The 21,724-nt window shown below is 40.8% G+C and overlaps 1 protein-coding gene across 1 annotated transcript in view; it reads right to left on the bottom strand.

The window, feature by feature from the left end:
- LOC106607602 (glutamate receptor ionotropic, delta-1) overlaps nucleotides 1-21,724 on the bottom strand; it is a 483,227-nt gene that overhangs the window by 208,131 nt on the left and 253,372 nt on the right. Inside the window, exon 3 of the mRNA XM_014204697.3 lies at nucleotides 17,638-17,922. Coding sequence (XP_014060172.3) covers nucleotides 17,638-17,922 — 285 coding nt within the window. The remainder of the gene's footprint in view (nucleotides 1-17,637; nucleotides 17,923-21,724) is intronic.

Genomic DNA, 21,724 nt, shown 5'->3' with positions numbered 1-21,724 from the left:
TCGCTATCTCTCACACATGCTCTCTCTCTCTCACACATGCTCTCTCTCTCTCACACATGCTCTCTCTCTGCTCTCTCACACATGCTCTCTCTCTGCTCTCTCACACATGCTCTCTCACATGCTCTCTCTCTCGCTCGCTCTCTCACACATGCTCTCTCTCTCGCTCTCTCTCTCACACATGCTCTCGCTCTCTCTCTCACACATGCTCTCTCTCGCTCTCTCTCACACATGCTCTCTCTCGCACTCTCTCTCTCTCTCACACATGCTCTCGTTCTCTCTCACACATGCTCTCGCTATCTCTCACACATGCTCTCTCTCTCTCTCTCTCACACACATTCTCTCTCTCACACGCTCTCTCTCTCACACGCTCGCTCTCTCTCTCTCTCACACACACACATGCTCTCTCTCTCTGTCTCTCACACATGCTCTCTCTCTCACGCTCTCTCGCACGCTTTCTCGCTCTCTCACACGCTCTCTCTCTCACGCATGCTCTCTCTCTCTCACACACACACATGCTCTCTCTCTCACACACACACATGCTCTCTCTCACACACACATGTGCTCTCTCTCTCTCACGCGCTAGCTCTCTCACACATGCTCGCTCTCTCTCACGCGCTTGCTTTCTCACACACACTCTCTCACACGCGCTCTCACACGCGCTCTCTCTCGCTTGCTCTTTCTCTGACTCACACTCTCTCTCTGACTCACTCTCTCACACTCTCTCTGACTCACACTCTCTCTCACACACTCTCTCTCGCTCTCTCTCACATGCTCACTCTCTCTCTCTCTCTCTCTCTCTCTCACATGCTCTCTCTCTCTCTCTCACACATGCTCTCTCACACATGCTCTCTCTCTCTCTCTCTCTCTCTCACATGCTCTCTCTCTCTCTCTCACACATGCTCTCTCTCTCTCACGCGCTCTCTCTCGCTTGCTCTTTCTCTGACTCACACTCTCTCTCTGACTCACTCTCTCACATTCTCTCTGACTCACACTCTCTCACACACTCTCTCTCGCTCTCTCTCTCTCTCACACATGCTCTCTCTCTCTCTCTCTCACACACATGCTCTCTCTCTCTCACACACACACATGCTCTCTCTCTCACACATGTTCTCTCTCTCACGTGCTAGCTCTCTCACACATGCTCGCTCTCTCTCACGCGCTTGCTTTCTCACACGCGCTCTCTCTTGCTTGCTCTTTCTCTGACTCACACTCTCTCTCTGACTCACTCTCTCATACTCTCTCTGACTCACACTCTCTCTCACACACTCTCTCTCACTCTCACGCTCGCTCGCGCTCTCTCTCTCTCACATGCTCTCTATCTCTCTCACACATGCTCTCTCTCTCACATGCTCTCTCTCTCTCACACACACATGCTCTCTCTCTCTCACACGCTCTCTCGCTTGCTCTTTCTCTGACTCACACTCTCTCTCTGACTCACTCTCTCACACTCTCTCTCACACTCTCTCGCTCTCTCTCACATGCTCGCTCTCTCTCTCTTACACATGCGCTCTCTCAGTCGCTCTCTCTCTCACACATGCGCTCTCTCTGTCTCTCTCTCTCTCACACATGCGCTCTCTCTGTCTCTCTCTCTCTCACACATGCGCTCTCTCTGTCTCTCTCTCTGTCTCAAGTTTGCCTAGCCTATTATGAAACAGGGAAAAATAAATGATTGGTTTCAAGATTTTCATTGGTGGAAAAAAAAACACTTCTGTTTCCATCTTAAAACCAGAGAAGGAGAGTCAATGGACTGGAAATGAGGCCTCACGGAAAACGGACAGGTTTTCTCAAGTCATTCCCAAAGGCAAACGTATGGGGAATATAACAGCATCAACTTTGGTCCTGCTCTAAAAAAGTGTTCAGTGGCATTTCTATCTCATACCATCACAAGAATAATCCTGGATGAAAGGTGGCCATGCAACAGCTCAGGGAGAGTGTACAGGCTAAGATGGCTGATGCGGACTTCAAAGTCCCAGTGCTAAATCTTGGGCAGCGTTCCAGAGCACAGCTACACTATCCTGGCCATAGACAGGAGGCAGAAAAGAGGATTAATGGGGAATTATGGGTCAGATTTCTGGACATGTTTTCTCATGCATCACTTAGGAATACAAATCTGGCTTTAAAAGGTTGAAATACTCTACCTCGGAGACTTAGTTTATATTATTTGTGTGATGAAGCTAAATAGCTACTTTTTCTAGATTTTTTTGGGCAAAATAGTATATTCTGAACAGAAGGTAGTGAGATATTTTTACATGAGTTCATAAATAAGCTGTTTCGCAAACCAACTAAGACATCTCTGCAGACCTACTGGAGTATGAAATGTATTGTGTAATTCTGCATTATACTGTACATAATTATGCACAAACCCATTTAATAACCTTTGCTTAAGATTTTATTGACTTCAGCATTAATTAGAAAACATTTGCTCTCATAACACCTTTATAAATAAAATTGTTGGCAGACGGAAAATATCACTTGTATTACATACAGTACATCTTCATGGAAATGTACTCTATATTTTATTTGTATTTATTTAACCTTTATTTAACTATGCAAGTCAATTCAGAACAAATTCGTATTTACAATGACGGACTACCCTCCCCTAACCCCGACGACGCTGGGCCAATTGTGCTCCGTCCTATGGGACACCCGATCACGTCCGGTAGTGACGCCTCTAGCACTGCGATGCATTGCCGTAGACTGCTGCACCACTAAGGATCCCTAAAATTGTGAGTGCATCAGCCTGTTGTGTACTGAGGAAAATGTCATTATAAAGACAAGTCCTCATCCTCTGACAATCATGATATCGACCTCTGTCTATGTTAATGCAGCCTAACTAGATTACTCAGACTCTAATCGACTTTAGTGCCTCTGATCACAGCTTGACACGCATGGCCGGGAGACACCATGGTAACCTCATTTTGTGTGTGTGTGTGTGTGTGCGTGTGTCTTTGTAGGGCGACCCAGCCCCCAAAGTGACTTTAATCAACTGTCTGCAAGAATTCCTTTGTGTTGTCATAGGAGTTCGGCCTTTCTGCATTATCTCACCAACCCCCTCTTGTCACACCTCTGGGTAGCAGAGGTTCTGTTGTCTTTACATCCTGTAGGGCTGATATCTGATTGGAGGTTAACTTTACTGTAAGACTACTGGTCAACAACTCAGATTTTGAATCCAAGCAACTCAGATGCTTAAAAAAGGGTCTTAGATTCATTGTCTCATTCTTTTTTGTTCCTGAACTGCACTTGTGCAATACCAAGTCTCTCTTTCTCCACCCCAGTGACTCTTTTATTTAACTAGGCAAGTCAGTTAAGAACAAATTCTTATTTACAATGACAGCCTAGCAGGGAACAGTGAGTTAATAACTGTCTTGTTCAGGGGCAGAATGACACATTTACCTTATCAGCTCGGGGATTCGATCCAGCAACCTTTCGGTTACTGGCCCAACACTCTAACCACTAGGGTACCTGCCGCCCCATGCACCACTTAGCGCATGGCCTTTCAGGCTAGGACTTCTCTCTCCCTCTCTGATCATACCTAGAGTATTGCACTGTAATGTTTGTAACTTAAGCTTTATGCCTTGTATGTGATTTCATTCATTTTACAATGCTATTAAATATCTGCCTTTATTATTCCTCTCTCATACCAATTCTTGCTAGTCAACGTCAACTCATTGCCTAATGCTTGCTTGCATACTTGAATTATCTTTATGGAGTCAGATAAACACAGGCTAATTGCTTAGTCTTACTATGGGTCGTATGCGAGGTGTGTATGTATGTATGTATGTATGTATGTATGTATGTATGTATGTATGTATGTATGTATGTATGTATGTATGTATGTATGTATATATATTTGATCAATATTACCACCCTACATGTATGTGTGTACTGTATGTGTGTGGGTGCAATTAAGGCTTAATTGGGATGTTACACAGAATTCCACAACTTTGTAATATCTTTAGATAGTTAGTGGGCATCAGAAGTAGTCATCAGGAGAAGTCATGTAGTCATCAGGAGTAGTCATCGGGAGTAGTCATCAGGAGTAGTCATCGGGAGTAGTCATGGAGTCATCGGGAGTAGTCAGGGAGTCATCTGGAGTAGTCATCAGGAGTAGTCATGTAGACATCAGAAGTAGTCATGTAGTCATCGGGAGTAGTCATGTAGTCATCGGCAGTAGTCATGTAGTCATCGGGAGTTGTCATGTAGTCATCGGGAGTTGTCATGTAGTCATCGGGAGTTGTCATGTAGTCATCGGGAGTAGTCATCGGGAGTAGTCATCGGGAGTAGTCAGGTAGTCATCAGAAATTGCACTATTTATGTGGGGGGGGCTCATTTTCCTACAATAGCATGAACTGGGCTGGTCATATACCGTAACAGCCATTGCTATGGAAGTGCTTTAGCAAAAGGCAGGAGTGGTTCCTTGATAAATATTGAACTTTCCATCAGTACTGTCATATTCCTTGCGATTGGCACTATATAGTGTGTTCAAAGATATTCTGAATGCATTTTTGTCATGCAGCTAATTTATGCAAATGCCAGTCTAATGGTGGCATCAAGATTGTGCAGATTCAGTTTTAATAAAATGTGTTAGTGATTAAACTGTATTGGTGTGTGGTTAGAAAGGTGAGTCATGTATTATTTGTATTGCCAAGGCAGCAGCTACTCTTCCTGGGGTCCAAACAGATTATTAAGGCACTTACATCACACATAAAACAAAATATAAAAGTACATAACATTATTACATCCACTACATATCTACAATACAAAATGTATAATACCACCACACAACAAAATTACAATGTACGTGCGTGTAGAGTGAATGTGCTAGCGTGTGTGTATGTGTGTCTATACATGTGTTCTTCACAGTCCCCGCTATTCCATAAAGTGTATTTGTATGTGTTTTTTTTATCTGATTCTACTGCTTGCATCAGTTACCTGATGTGGAATAGAGTTCCATGTAGTCATGGCTCTATGTAGTACTGTGTGCCTCCCATTGTCTGTTTTGGACTTGGGGATTGTGAAGAGACCTCTGGTGACATGTCTTGTGGGGTATGCATGGGTGTCAAAGCTGTGTGCTAGAAGTTGAACAGACAGCTCGGTGCATTCAGCTTGTCAACACTTCTTACAAAAACAAGTAGTGATAAAGTCAATCTCTTCTCCACTTTGAGCCATAAGAGATTGACATGCATATAATTAATGTTAGTTCTCCGTGGACATTTAAGGGCCAGACGTGTTGCCCTGTTCTGAGCCAATTGTCCCTCTTTGTGGCACCTGACCACATGACTCAACAGTAGTCCAGGTGCGACAAAACTAGGGCCTGTAGGACCTGCCTTGATAGTGTCAAGAAGGCAAAGTGCTTTATTATGGACATACTTCTCCCCATCTTAGCTACTGTTGTATCAATATGTTTTGACCATGACCGTTTACAATCCAGGGTTACTCCAAGCAGTTTAGTCACCTGAATTTCCACATTATTCATTACAAGATTTAGTTGAGGGTTAGGCTTTAGTGAATGATTTGTCCCAAATACAATGCTTTACGTTTTTGAAATATTTAGGACTAATTTATTCCTTGCCACCCATTCTGAAACTAACTGCAGCTCTTTGTTAAGTGTTGCAGTCATTTGTCACTTTATTAGCTGACGTGTATAATGTTGAGTCATCCGCATACAAAGACACACTGGCTTTGCATAGTCATTAGTAAAGATTGAAAAAAGTAAGGGGCTAGACAGCTGCCCTGGGGAATTCCTTATTCTACCTGGATTATGTTGGAGAGGCTTCCATTAAAGAACACCCTCTATGTTCTGTAAGGTAACTATTTACCCACAATATAACTTTTTTCAAAAGTTTACAAGGGGTTGGTAACAGGCTGATTGGTCGGCTATTTGTATTTTGACATATGTATTGGGTGATACTGTAAAAATGACCAGTCAGAGAAATGATGGGTTCAAAGTGCCTTAAATTGTATTGCATTTCAGTCTCTTAAAATTATTTTCTATTGCTTCACTCATTAGAATCCATGCTCCCCCATGACATTCTTACATATCAATATGTAGAATTAGAAATCAAGGTATTTGACACTTTAAACGGTACTAAATTAAAATGGGTGCACTTTTCATTCCTGTAAAGACTTTTCTGCAAAACAATGACTCCTCAATGTACTATTCTGTTTCACTATAATTACTTTGTCAACTCCTTACTCCTAGAGGGACTCAAGCAAGCTATACATTTTGTTGATTTCCCACGCCAATACAATTTCATTTAAAGGGGATCATGAATTAAAACCCAGAGGCTTATTTCCCAACAAATATAACAACCTAATGGGACCCTAGCTTGGGATAAAGTAATCACTGTGTGTGCAAATAAAATAAGTCAGTAAGTCATGATAAAGCAATCAGCATTTCAGATTGAACCACTGTAGCAAGTGTCTTGAGGATTAGCAGGTTTACCATGTCTAAAAATGATAATGTGGCAAAGCTCACCTGTGCCTTGCTTCCAGTGTGTAAATGTTGTTAGCTTCAGCCCTCGCTCTCTCTCTTTCTTTCTTTCTCTCTTTCTTTTTGGGGAGGAATGCTAATGGAGTTACCAGCAGTAAGATTTGAGTTTAATTTACAAAAAGATACTGGGCCCAAAAATGCTTGCTGTTGTCTTACACCACAAAATCCAGTTCTATACAATACGATCTTCCACCACGCCTCTCTCCGGTAGCCTAGTGGTTAGAGCGTTGGGCCAGTAAATAAAAAGTTGCTCTCGATTATGGCAGCCCCCCACACCTCTGATTCAGAGGGGTCGGGTTAAATGCGGAAGACACATTTCAGTTGAAGGCATTCAGTTGTACAACTGACTAGGTATCCCCCCTTTCCCATTTCACTCTCTCCCACTTTGTAGTCAGTCCATATCCTCCTCTAACCTTTCTCTTGCTCCAACTCTCTTTACTTTGCTCATTAAACAAGCCCATAGCACATTCCTCTGTTTGCCTATGCTCATCCACTCATCTGAAAAGGGGCTACGCATTAAGACCCATCTCCTGCAGTGTGCGGCAGCTAAATCAATCTCCCACCTAATACCAGTCTAATATCTCCTCCTCTGAGAAGAGAGCAGGCCGTAAAGAGGGCAGTGACAGATGTCCCACTCCACACTCATTATGGAGCCCAGGTAATCTCGACACCACCCAGGGAGGAACATGGTGCATTCAGGGCCCGTCATGATTTACTGCAATAGATGTGTTTATATAGGTGTTATACACTGAGTGTACCAAACATCAGGAACACCCCTTTTCCCATCAGAATAGCCTCAATTCATCAGAACATTGACTCTACAAGGTGTAGAGATGCTGGCCCATGTTGACTCCAATGATTCTGACAGTTGTGTCAAGTTGGCTGGATGTCCTTTGATTGGTGGACCATTCTTGATACGCACAGGAAACTGTTGAGAATGAAAAAAAACTGTGTGCCTGGCACCTACTACCATACCACGTTCAAAGGCACTTCAATCTTTTGTCTTCCCCATTTACCCTCTGAATGGCACACATACACAATCCATGTCTCAATTATCTCAAGGCTTAGAAATCCTTATTTAACCTGTCTCCTCCCCTTCATCTAAACTGATTGAAGTGGATTTAACAAGTGACATCAATAAGAGATCATAGTTTTCACTTGGATTCACCTGGTCAGTCTATATCATGGACAGCAGGTGTTCTTAATGTTTTGTATACTCAGTGTCTATGCACATCCCAATAGCCTTTCTCAATATTTAGATAAGTCAACTATTTCGCATATCCAAACTTTTCAAAGTAGATGTCCACTGTCTTGGTTCTACAGACCTACAGTCTCTGCTAGTTTTCTCTTCATCCTGGTCAGTCATTGATTGACAATGTTTGTTGCTGATAAAAGCAGAGATAGAAACCAGCAAAAATGTCAGTCCTAATGGACTGAAAATAGTTAGATAAGAAAAGTGACCAGATTTGACTTCCACTGAACACACAATAATGGTTTATTATCATGCATTCAACCCCACCAGGGACATTCATGCCTCTAGAAAGAGTCCCAGTGCAGATCCAGTACAACATGCCCTCTAAACTGTCTCTCGGTCATGGTCAAAACCTAAATGTAAACACAGCTTCATTTAATTCAGTGCATGAACTCACCCCACTACTTTAATTTGTCATTGTCACTTCACTGCAAGCATCCCACTGGGCCCAGACGTCACTTCGACGTCTAGCTTTGATTTACATTTGGTTGAGTTGTCAACGAATGCGAATTCAAAATGAAATCAACAAAACATTTCACCATGACATTGGATTTAGGTTAAAAGTTGGGTGAAAAAAATGACGCTTCTTTACATTGATGACTTTCCCAAATCCAATCACTTTTCCACTTTTATTCAACATCATCACATTTAATGTTTTTGTTCAAATGACGTGGAAACAATGTTGATTCAACCAGTTTTTGCCCAGTGGGAAACAAGCAGAGCATTGGAGAAGGTACAATGAATGATTCAGTACTTTTGCGGTGATCCGTAAAAGCAAACTGAAAGTTTGTTTCTCTGTTGAGTTTAAAATAGTTTTTCCTCTTTCCTCCTCAACATTGACTCTATCTGTGGGGTTTTCAAAGTTCAAAATAGCAGAAACATCAGTGTAATCTCTGTTGATGACTGATCATCCAAGACCATGGATGAGAGTTGCCACGATAGGACAGTATTGGTCAGACAGTTGGTATTTATGTAAAACTCTTGTAACTCACTGTGTCTTTATTTCACCTACTGTACATCCCTGCAATCCTGCCAATCTGGAGAAATACAGGTCAAATCCAAAAATAAAGAGCAGCAGAATTCTCCAAATTAAAAATTGTTTATACAGTATAGGCATACATGGTTTTCCATCTCCTTTGCATAAATATGCAAGAAAATATAATTTTCAAATGATAATACCCTGGGTGGGACACCATTCTCCTAGTGCTCAAATAATTTGGAAGCTATCGCTAACCAAGCAATACTCACATGAACTCAAAAATGATGAGTTGAAAATGCGAAATGACAAATGGGACAAGATAAGTGAAACAGAGGAGACATTTAAAAGGGGTGCCATTGATGCATTCATGTGAATAAATGGGCATCACTAACAAACATCATTTAATGCTGTCTGAGTTTAGCCCAGAGGACACAAAACCAGCTGCTTGAACAGCGATAAAAGCAAACAGCCAAACAGTCAGCGTGACAACATTACTGTAGCAACTCTAGTCTAAATACAACATACACTAACTACAGTATCGCATCTATGGACAAACTCCCATTACAGTCCAGTCCTCTGCAGACGTGTACCATTACCAAAACAGATTCAAAGCTGAGATAGCTAGTGAAGTGGAGCTTTAGGCTATCGATGCTCCATGAATTCCTCCATTCCAACAGAATACATGCATGAGAGCTGTACCAAATGCTATGGAGCTATGGGCTATGGACCAAAGTTTGATATCAAACATGTGTTTGATATATTGTTACCGTGATTACAGATAATCATGAATGAAACGTGAATAATGATGACTGTTAAGTTACAGGGGCATACATTTCATACCCCTCAAAAAATACCAACCTCCCATATTATTGGTAATGGTGAGAGGTTAGCATGTTTTGGGGGCATGATCTTTGTGCATCTAACTTTCTCAGTCATCGTTATTTATGATACATTCATGATTATTCGTAATCATGTTAGCATCCACATTAACGTAGATGTGTTCAGAAACATATTCTATAGTTACTTACAATAAAGGTTACCACAAAATGACACAATACGTGATTTACCATTCATTTCTATTGGGCACAACATAATCCGAAACACAACCAAAACAAACTGCAAATGCATCCAACAAGTTTTTAGAGTCACAGGTGTGATGAAGTCATTGTGTGCTAGAAATATCGGACCAAATACTAAACTTTTGACAATATTACTTTTTACCAAATACATATGACACAACCTTTTCCACCACAGCAGACTGAAAAGATTTGGCATGGGTCCCCAGATCTTCAAAAAGTTCTATAGCTGCACCATCAAGAGCATCCTGACCGGTTGCATCACCGCCTGGTATGGCAACTGCTCGGCATCTAACCGTAAGGCGCTACAGAGGGTAGTGCATACGGCCCAGTACATCACTGGGGCCAAGCTTCCTGCCATCCAGGACCTATATACTAGGCGGTGACAGAGGAAGACCCAAAAAATGGTCAAAGACTCCAGTCACCCAAGTCATAGACTGTTCTCTCTGCTAATGCACGGCAAGTGGTACCGGAGTGCCAACTCTAGGTCCAAAAGGCTCCTTAACAGCTTCTACCCCCAAGCCATAAGACTGCTGAACAATTAATCAAATGGCCAACTGGAGTATGTACATTGCTGCTACTCGCTGTTTATTATCTATGCATAGTCACTTTACCCCTACCTACATGTACAAATTACCTCGACTAACCTGTACCCCCACACATTGACTAGGTACCATTACCCCCCTGTATACAGCCTCGTTATTGTTATTTTGTTGTGTTACTTTTTATTTTAAAACATCTCAATTTCTTGAACTGCATTGTTGGTTAAGGGCTGGTAAGTGAGCATTTCACAGTAAGGTCTAAACCTGTTGTATTCAGCGCATGTGACAAATAACATTTTATTTGATTTTATTTGTTTTGATTTGATATACCACAGCTGTCTTCATGAATCTTAACTAAAGGATTAGCCTACCCATACTGTATGTAATGACATAAGTTCATGCAAACTGTCAGTATCTGGGGAATATGTGTGTGGTGTTAGATAATGTCTCTGATTAAATGTATTCTTATCTTGGTGACCTGAACATTGACTGGTTATAATCTAGTTGTCCTCTCAAGAGAAAGCTTCTTACTGTGACTAATGACTGTAACATGACCCAGGTTATCACTCAACCAACACCACCGAGAGCATATACCAATAGTGTTGGATCTGTGACATCCACTTGTATTGATAAAATATTAATTAATACTGCAGAGCTTTGCTCTAAAGCAATATCAGTTCCCATTGGCTGTAGTGACCATAACATTGTGGCAATAACAAGGAAAGCCCTTTGGTACCAAAGTCAGGGCCTAAAACTATTTATAAGAGATCATACTAAATGTTTTTTTGTAGAATATGTTAAAACAATTATGTTGGTCTGATGTGTATAAGTAGGATAATCCAGACGACTTGGGAGTATTTGTAAAATTATTCTTGCCAATTGTTGACTAACATGCACTTGTTAAGAAACTGAAAACTGCTAGAGCATCCTGGATCGATGATGAATTTAAAAATGATGCAAAAAAAGGTGGCAAACAAGTCAGGCTGCTCAGCTGATTACTTCACTGAGAAGTGAAATGACAACAAAACAGTGAACCATAATATTTGTGTATTGGAGATCTAATAATGAAAGAGAAGGATTGCTATTTTGAATTTGGTCAAGTTTGCGTGGAAGAGATGGAAAAAATATTATTTATCAATAATGATAAACCGCCAGGTATAGATAACCTAGATGAGAAACTATTGAGAATGTCTTCAACCAAAGCCTAAAGGAGTGTGTGTCCACAGGCATGGAAGGAAGCTAATGTAATTCCACTACCTAAAAATAGTAAAGCACCATTTGCTGGGCTCTAACAGCTGCCCAATCAATTTGCTGGCTGTTCTTAGTAAACTGATGGAGAGAATTGTGTTTGAACACATGCAATGCTTTTTTTAAAAGAACAACTACTGATATTCAGCATGCATATAGGGAAGGGCACTTAACTTGTACTGCTCTGACTCAGATAAATGGATAAGATTATAGTTGGAGCTGTATTGTTAGATTTCAGTGCAGCCTTTGATGTTATTGATCATCATATGTTATTTATTATTGAAAAATCTCACTGGTCATGGCCTTACCTCACCTGCCGTCACATGGTTAGAGAGCTATTTATCAGAAATAAGTCAGAGTATTCTTCAATGGAAGCTTCTCCAACATCATATATTTACAGTGCAGTATCCCTCAGGGTATTTGCCTTGGGCCGTTACTCTTCTCTATTTTAACAAATGATTTGCCACTCTCCTTACAAGAAGATAAAATGACTATGTATGCTGATGATTGCACTCTCTACACATCAGCAGCTACAGACAGTGAGCTCACTGGGATTCTTAGCAAGTCCAAATGGGTAATTAACAATAAACTGGTCTTAAATACATCTAAAACCAAAAACATTGTATTTGGTTCAAAGAATTCTCTCAGACCTAAACCTCTGGATTTGTGCATAAAGGGTTTGTAACATCAGATGGACAGTTATCATGGTCAAGTCAAATTGACAAAGTTGTGGTGAAGATGAGGAGAGGTATGTCTGGAATAAAAAATATTTTGACACAAAGATCAACTGTACTAGTTGATCAGGCTCTGGTCTTGTCCCATCTTGATTACTGTCCGGTAATATGTTCTGGTGCAAAGACCTAGAAAACTGCAACTGGCTCAAAAGAAAGCAGCACATCTTACCCTTAACTGGACACACATAACTAACATCAATATCATGCATGATAGTCTTTCATGGTTGATGGTTGAGGAGAAATTGGCATCTTCTCTTCTACTCTTTTTAAGAATCATTTGTGTGTTGATAATGCCTAGCCACTTGTAAAAATCTATTTGCATACACTTCAAACAGACATACAGTACATACCCCACCAGACACGCCACTATGGGTTTCTTCACGGTACCCAAACCAAAAACAAATTTAATGCGTTGCTCAGTTATGTATAGAGCTATGTATATGTCAACGTGGAATGCTCTGCCACCAGAGGTTACTCAGGCAAAAACAAGTTTTACTTCATTTTTTTCTGATAAGAAATGTATTGTATCACGGCGCCTTTCCTCTTTCTAAAGATCTAATTTAAATGTACTGTATATAAGAATATATATATAGTGAGTAAATAGTATTTTTGTTATCTCGGTGTCTTTCCAATATATAACTCCTATTTTATTTTTTATATTTTATTTAATTAAATATCGTATGTTGTTTTTCTCTATAATGGTACTGTACTTTGTCAAGTATTTGTATGTTTTATGTGGAAGAGTAGCTGCTGCAGGTGCAGTAGCTAATGGGGATCCTAATAAACTGAACCTAACCTCTTCAGTCCTGAGCATGCCCCTTTTTTACAAACCACCAGAGATATCTCATGGGAAATACAGAAGTGTGCTTTGATGATGCATATACAGACAAATCGTTATGAGTTCTGCACAAACACAACTTCCTTTTCTGTAAGGCCCACTGTTGTGTCAAGTCATTACAAGCATTGACATTCATACAGCTAACTAGATACTGTATGTTATTAGGTAATACTATTAGGCATGGACTTTAATGCTACAGCACCATGGTGCCTGGAGCAAGGAGGGTATAACTAATATGTTGCCTAACATCTGTCTGCACAGTAGAAGTGCAGAAAGCGCCAGTCGACTGATCACTCGGCAAGGAGCAATACAGCCTCAGCTTTTCATCAGCTGCTGCTGTATTTCACAAGTGATATATTTACACATAAGAATGTACAACTGACTCCATACCGGGAGAAATTCAAATAAACAAAATGCTTGTCACTTCCTTGTACAACCATATTCAAACGTAATTAAGTACTTTGTCATGACAGGATGATGACCAGATGGGTCAAGAGCTTGTTATCTGCAGTAGAGGATGACACGGGAACAGGACTCCCGCGGGTCTTGCAGGTCTGTGGGATTTGGGCAGGAATGGGAGTCAAGTTCTAGAGTCAAGTTCGGGACAGGATCGACAATACAGGAATAGGTAGTAGAAATATGCAATGTGTGGGGCATTTCATGAAAAAAACGAACTGTGTGTTTAGGGCTTATATACAGTAGTTTACTTAACCCCTTACACACATGGGTATTGTCCTATATGGATAGTGATAAATTGAAATGTTTCTTTCAGAAGAAATATGGAAAGCATATGCATAACCATGGTAAAAATGAAAAGGGAACAGTTTGGAGATGATGGTGAAATTATTAGACTGAGGTGAGGACACAATAGTTCACCTGACAATACAGAATACAAACATTACACTGTTGATTTAATGTGCATTTTACATTTACTGTACTTTTCGCCGCATTTGTTCATGACAACATCTGAAAATACTCCGGATACATTCAGTAACATTACTTTTGAAATGTTACTGCTTTTTTTGAGCTCTCCTAGCTGTGTCGTTGAGGAACTAGAGCAAGCACATTTGTAGTTGTTTTGTTTGGAACAGAGCCCTGCATCCCTGCCATCACACACTTACTGTTGTTGTTTACACAATCCATAAAATGTTCATTATAAATCACAATCTGGGTCAGGTGGGCATCATTTGAAAGCTTGTTCCATTGCCAACATGACTAGCTAAATTATTAAGATCTTACAGTGTTAGGCATTCCCAAGGCAATTCAGAGAAGCAGATTGTCATTTTGGCAATTTCCCCCCTTCCTTCGGCTCACTCTCGCTCCTCCAGTTGTAGCCATGTCCACTGAGCAGTCACTACTTTACCTCAGATACCAACATACGTCAGTGAATGATATTGCCTTCAAGAGAAGTATTGAGTTCATCCAATTCTGGGAAGAAGGGATGCCTTCATTGCCAACATCTTGTAATGTGGTTTTTATCAGCTGTGTGAGCAGGGAACTGTGTCTTGAGCGCTGAGCAGCAGCGAAACGGAGCAGTTACTATGTCTACTCACATTCAGATTGGGGGACAGACAGAGGAGCAGCTAACGGAAGAAGTTACTCTAATTATTTCAGATTTCTGTGCAAAAAAATTGCATGGGACTTGCATGCATCACTTACACATGCAGAATTACACAACCAGAGTTGTACAACTGTGGAAGATGACTACCTGACGCACCAGGTATTAATGTGCTGCTTTGTGAAATACATCCTAGAGTGTCAAATGCTTTGTGAAATACATCCTAGAGCGTCAAAATGCTTTGTTAAATACATCCTAGAGCGTCAAATGCTTTGTGAAATACATCCTAGAGTGTTAAATGCTTTGTGAAATACATCCTAGAGCTTTCAAATGCTTTGTGAAATACATCCTAGAGCGTCAAAATGCTTTGTTAAATACATCCTAGAGCGTCAAAATGCTTTGTGAAATACATCCTAGAGTGTCAAATGCTTTGTGAAATAAATCCTAGAGCGTCAAATGCTTTGTGAAATACATCCTAGAGCGTCAAAATGCTTTCTGAAATACATCCTAGAGTGACAAAATGCTTTTTGAATGTCAGGGGCGTCGTAAGGGACAGACCAAGGCGCAGCGGGTATAGTGCTCATCTTCTTTATTTTAAATGTTATAACACTTTTAACAAAATAACAAAAAAAATGACAACCAACAGTTCCATCAGGTACTCGGACAAAACGGAAAACAACCACCCACAAAACCCAAAGGAAAACAGGCCGCCTAAGTATGGCTTCCAATCAGAGACAACGAAAGAAACCTGCCTCTTATTGGAAGCCACACTCGGGCCAAACCTGGAAAACGAAACATAGAAAATGAAAACTAGAACCAAAATCCCCTAGACCAAAACCCCCAAAACACACAAAACAAACATCCTCTGCCACGCCCTGACCATTCTACAATGACAAAAGACCCCTTTACTGGTCAGGACGTGACAGTGAAATACATCCTAGAGCGTCAAATGCTTTGTGAAATAAATCCTAAAGCGTCAAAATGCTTTGTGAAATACATCCTAGAGCGTCAGAATGCTTTGTGAAATACATCCTAGAGCGTCAAATTAATCCTCAGACCACAGATAGACCAGAGGCAGAGGAAGTGGAGAAGACAGGGATTTTGATACGATCACACTCGGAGAACATATGAATGATATGTTCTTAAATCTCTCGTCTGCAGTGAGGGTATTTTGACTGTTTGGAAATGTAATTGAAGTGCTGAGTTAAAGAGTGTAACACCAGGATGTGGATGTCAGTGTTACTGTCTCGTCAAAACTGGTCTCTTTATTCATTATTTAACACTAATGGGACCTGGTTAAACTCAGAATGAACACTTTGTTTAGTCATACTTCTTGTCTATTCCTATCCCTGATTAGTTGCATCTTATTAAAATTGAATCCAATTGTATTAGTCACAGGCTCCGTAAACAACAGATGTAGACTAACAGTGAAATGCTTACACCACGACGTATTCAACCAGAATGTCATGACAAACTCTTGAGTTGCCGATGTTATAACAGGAAAATCAATATACAATAGTATTTATTTATGTGTCTACTGAAAGTGTGTTGAGCATGAGTCCATGATAAAGTATCCCTACCACAGGTCTCAATCTACTTTCAAACATCTATGAATGGGTGTACAACTTCTGCAATTCATTGCTTATTCCAGAGTTTACAGTGTTCTAAAAGTGGATTAGAAAAGGTCTGGCCTAAAGGGAGTTAGTTATAGGTGAGATGAATTAAATAATCCCGTCAATTAAGACTAGCTTCTCCAAGAACCATGTCAAGAGTGCAATCTATTATTACTGTTTTCCTTGTGGCCATGGGATGAAAAACACAAGTCCCACCCTAACCTAATCAGCGTGCAGAGCACTTGCAAAAAAACCTCCCCCTTTGTACTGTTGGTTGAATTTCATTAAAAAAAAATGTAATAAATAAAATGACACATAATGCCTTTAACATGAACATGACCAAGGATTTAACACAACTTTTTAGGCAATTACACAAGAATCCCCTCTGCGAGTCAGTGTATGGCTTTGACAACATGTTCTAATCGTTTTGAATCGCTAAACACTCTGACCTCATTATGGAGATCCCCAGATTTACTATTTATGTGAACTGTGATATGAAGTGATTTACTATTGATATAATGCTCATACACCATGAGAACATGAAGCGATGATGTCTTATGAAGTGATTTCATTGGAATGATTTACCAACCTTGACAGGGAGTAATATTTAATCTATGCTTCAGAAGCACCCAAAAATGACTTTATGATGAGAACTGTAATTAAAGGCATTGGAGAAAAGATCCAAAATATTTTCATCCTGGCAGTTCAGATGTACCGTTCATTGTAAACAGAACATACTAAAGAGTGCAATGGGAATCTAAGGTAGACAAAACGATAATTGGAGGTGTGTGAACCACAAACACCCAGTTAAGGGGATAGTGCAACATTTTGGCAACATTTTTGTGTTTACCCAGAGTCAGATGAACTCATGGACACCATTTTTATGAAGGAAGTTGAAGGTGGTTTCTGGAGCTATTGCTAATGGCGTTATCACAATGAATGGAAGTCTATAGGAAGAGCAAGCATAAAAATGGTATCCATGAGTTCATCTCACTCTGCGTAAGTACAAAATGTCACACTATCCCTTTGAACATTGATCAGCATTGTCAACAGAACAATTTATTGTCAATATAGTTTCAGGAAAAAACATTTTCTCCTATTGATTACAGCTGGTTGGCTATCACGACTATGGTCATCATCATCAACCTTGTACTGGCCTTCCTCATTGGAGAAGAGGTATTTTGAAGGTTGCACATACAAAAACACTCAACAAAACCTGCAAAATACAACACTCCACTATGTTTTCCAAACACCCACCCATCAACCCCCACGCACCCTCTACCCCACCCCTCTCCCCCACTCACCATAGTCGGCATCATAGAAGATGATGAACTTCTGCCAGCGCAGCTCAGTGACCAGGGTCAGCATGACGTCATTGAGGCGTGCAGGCGGACGAGCGGCCAGGGTGTAGCTCTCCCCATCAGGGCTGGGGTTGAGGTGGCAGGAGGTGCGTGGTGTGCCCTCGCCGTTCCTCTGGATAAACAGGTGGGGTATGTGCATGGCGTCAGTCAAGGACTGGAGGGCGTTGGCGGCTGCACAGCCTGTAGACGTCACCAGAGCCAGGATGCCCTGGTTCATCAGCTCACAGGCTGAAGAGGGACAAGGATAAGAGAGGGACATGATAAGACAAACTTCAGACATTCCAATAAGGCAGCAGAGAACACAAGGGATCAGTAGTGGTCAAATGAAAGTAGTGTCTTCTGTTTGTAGAGATAACTAAGATAAAGATGGAGATAAAAAAGGTGGAGATAACAAAATTCCCCCCAAAGATCAAACTACTGGAGAAATTGGGAAGGGACTTATGTCACTGAAAGTATGTGAGGTGAAGGGACAGAAGTTAAAGGGCAGGTCAGAGCAGGTCACAGCAGGGCAGGGTTGGACATGGGCAGGGTAGGACACAGTCGGCAGTGTAGGACATGGGCAGAGAAAAATAGAGCAGTGGGCCAGGGTATGGACAGGGAAGGGGCTGAGGGCACATATTGCCATGGGAATTGGGACAACAACAGAAAGAGGATGGGTGAAAGAGTGGGTAGGGCCTGTAGAAAAGTAAACAAAGCATCCCTTAAATGTCACAAAAAATGCACAAGTACAGTACAACAAGTTATGCAATAAATCCCTTTCTCTTTTGCATGCACCCCCTCATCCCCCCCATCACCACAGAAACATATCATCACTGTAATCTGTCACTCAGAGTAACATACAAATCCATGTTTGTAATACTTGTGGTTTCTAAAATAGTTGGTCCAACCACCACTTCCTCCTGTTGTTTGTTTATGTTTGTGTGTGCTTTGGAGAAATCAAGATGCTTGTGGTTGGGACGAATTATTATTTATATTTTACAGTACTGTTTAACATCTATGGCTCCAAATTTACTCTGAAATGCTGTTCATTATAAGTAATAGTAAATATTGTATGAATGTTACGCATCTCTGTCAGTGAGTTCTGCTTATGAAGTGTTATAAAGTACTATGCTAGTTGGAAGTGTGCTTGGAGCCATTCAAAATGGTAAATAAACATTTACCAGTGCTTAAAAACTGCTGACTGCCAAGTGCACAAGTCAATGTCTTTATTCAAAGATACAATACAAATAAAATGTTCATGGTCATAAGTTAAACAAGTTTAATGTGAGTGTACAAGTTGTAAATCTTCTAAACTTCTACCGACTCCCACCCACACACTAAACACATCAACACATATCAACCACCTACAGTACAACCACCTACAGTATAACCACCTACAGTACAACCACCTACAGTATAACCACCTACAGTATAACCACCTACAGTACAACAACCTACAGTACAACCACCTACAGTATAACAACCTACAGTACAACCACCTACAGTATAACCACCTACAGTACAACCACCTACAGTATAACCACATACAGTACAACCACCTACAGTACAACCACCTACAGTACAACCACCTACAGTATAACCACCTACAGTACAACCACCTACAGTACAACCACCTACAGTATAACCACCTACAGTACAACCACCTACAGTATAACCACCTACAGTATAACCACCTACAGTACAACCACCTACAGTACAACCACCTACAGTATAACCAAACAGAAGTCCGAAGTCTAATTAACAAGGGACTCTGATTCAGTCTTAATAAGGCAGGAAACCTTCAATCAACCATGCCTTGGGTCAATGAATACTTGTCTTGCATAAATAAGTACACTGAGTGTACAAAACATCAGGAACACCTTCCTAATATTGAGTTGCACCCACTTTTGCCCTCAGAATAGCCTCAATGTTGAGGGCATGGACTGTCGAAAGCCTGGAAACTGTTGAGCGTGAAAAACCAAGCAGCGTTGCAGTTGTTCACACTCAAACTGGTGAGCCAGGCATCTACTACCATACCCTGTTCAAAGGCACTTAAATATTTTGTTTTGCCCATTCAAACTCTGAACGGCACACATATACAATCTCAAATGTCTCTATTGTCTTGTCTACACAGAAGTGGATTTAACAGGTGACATCAATAAGGGATCATAGCTTTCATCTAGATTCACCTGGTCAGTCTATGTCATGGAAAGAGCAGGTGTTCCTAATGTTTTGTGCACTCAGTGTATTATCAATGCACCTGATCGTTCCATGCGTAAAGGTACTGCTCTCTGGCCCCATACGGGGGTGGAGGCAGGAGGAGGAAGAGAGACAGAGTGAGAGAGAGAGAAAGAGAGGGAGGGAGAGAATAAAACAAAAAAATATGTGGATGAGTGAGGGGAAATAGGAGTAGCAAATCAGGGGGCGAGAGAGGGGGGGGACACAGAGAGACAATGAGGGCATTTAGGTGATTGAGGGACCTATTTTCACCGAAGCACCTTCACATGCTAATGAATCACCCGTGACCTGAACACTCAACAGCTCAAAAAAACTCCCCACTGGCTTGGCACTAACAAATTCAGTTCGACAGTTCAGTAGAGGAACTCAGTGGTTGAAATTACCCAAAGTACAGAAGAGCAAAATATCCAATTTAAAGTGAATGTTTTTCTACATAAATTGCATTTAATTGAGACCTTAGAATATCTGTGTCGACCTAATCAAGTAACAGTGTGTAGGAAGAAATGTAGCTGGGAGTTTAATTGGTAAAACCAACGCCTTTCGATATCACACCTCGTACCCTTCAGAGGAGACTGGGGAGGACCATGCTCCTCTATGAATTTCATTAAAAAAGTTGTAATTTTAGATAAAACTATACTAAATATGTTCACGTCACCAAATAATTGATTAAAACACACGGTTTTAAGTTCTACAGTAGCCTCAGCAGCACTCTGTAGGGTAGCATCACGGTGTAGTCATAGGACAGCTTGTGTGCTTCTGTCCTCCTCTGGGTACATTGATTTCAATACAAAAACCAAGAAGGGTCATGGTTCTCACCCCCTTCCATAGGCATACACAGTAATTATGCCAACTTCCGGAAGACATACTCCAACATATCAGAGCTCTTGAAGCATGAACTGACATGTTTTCCACCAAATCAAAAGATAATGAAATAATGAGCTACAGCTAGCTAGCATTGCAGTGCATAAAATGTGGTGAGTAGTTGACTCAAAGAGAGCGAAAGACAATATTTGAACAGTTTTGAACAAATTAATTTCTTTAAAAATGAGGAAGCAAGAGAGACCTAGCTATATTTCTTTGTATTTTTTTCCACTTTCAGTTTCAATTAGCTAGAGAATGCAGCTAGCTAGTTTAGCCTACTCAAACACCAGTTTCAGAGAGAGATGCTATGTTAGCTAGCTGGCTATGGCTATCCAACACTGGAATTCTTCCAAGTCAAGGCAAGCGTTTGGTTTTATTAATTTATTATCACCGGGACCCACCAGTGTAACTGCTAAACTGCTTGCTGACTGTACATTGTAAGGCATGATTGTAGCAGGTTTACTAATGTGTTAGTTCTAGTAGCTATGTTGACTATGACGTTAGCTAATATGGTGACAACGATATAGGCTGTGTGTAGCAGTTAGCAGTTATGAAATGACGGTCACAGACAGCTGATGCGTTGTGCACTGAAGTCCACAAGCAAAGGGAAAAGGTGAGAGGAGGAGAGCGTGTAGATGCGAGGAGGAATTATACAACAAACAAAATGATCATGCTATTTGTATGTGGCTGCTATGAAAGTGAACTGTGTGTGCGTGTGATCAGGTTTGTATTCATTCTGACGATTCTGTTGAAAAATATTTCATAAATGGAAGCAAACGGAATGAAACGGGGATAAACATACCTGAATATATATTTTGCTGTTGGACTATATCAGCTAGATGCAGGCTAGAGTGTGTAAGGTGGTATTGAATGGGTCACTGTCTGTCACCTTGATTACTCACAATTTTCTCTTGACCTGTGCACCTACGTTGTAAAATTTCATTCGTAGGCT

The sequence above is a fragment of the Salmo salar genome, chromosome 01 (genome assembly GCF_965601325.2).
Source record: "Salmo salar chromosome 01, fSalSal1, whole genome shotgun sequence".
Taxonomy (NCBI): domain Eukaryota; kingdom Metazoa; phylum Chordata; class Actinopteri; order Salmoniformes; family Salmonidae; genus Salmo; species Salmo salar.
Note: the sequence above shows the minus strand (reverse complement) of the source record. Positions and strands in the feature narration are given on the sequence as shown.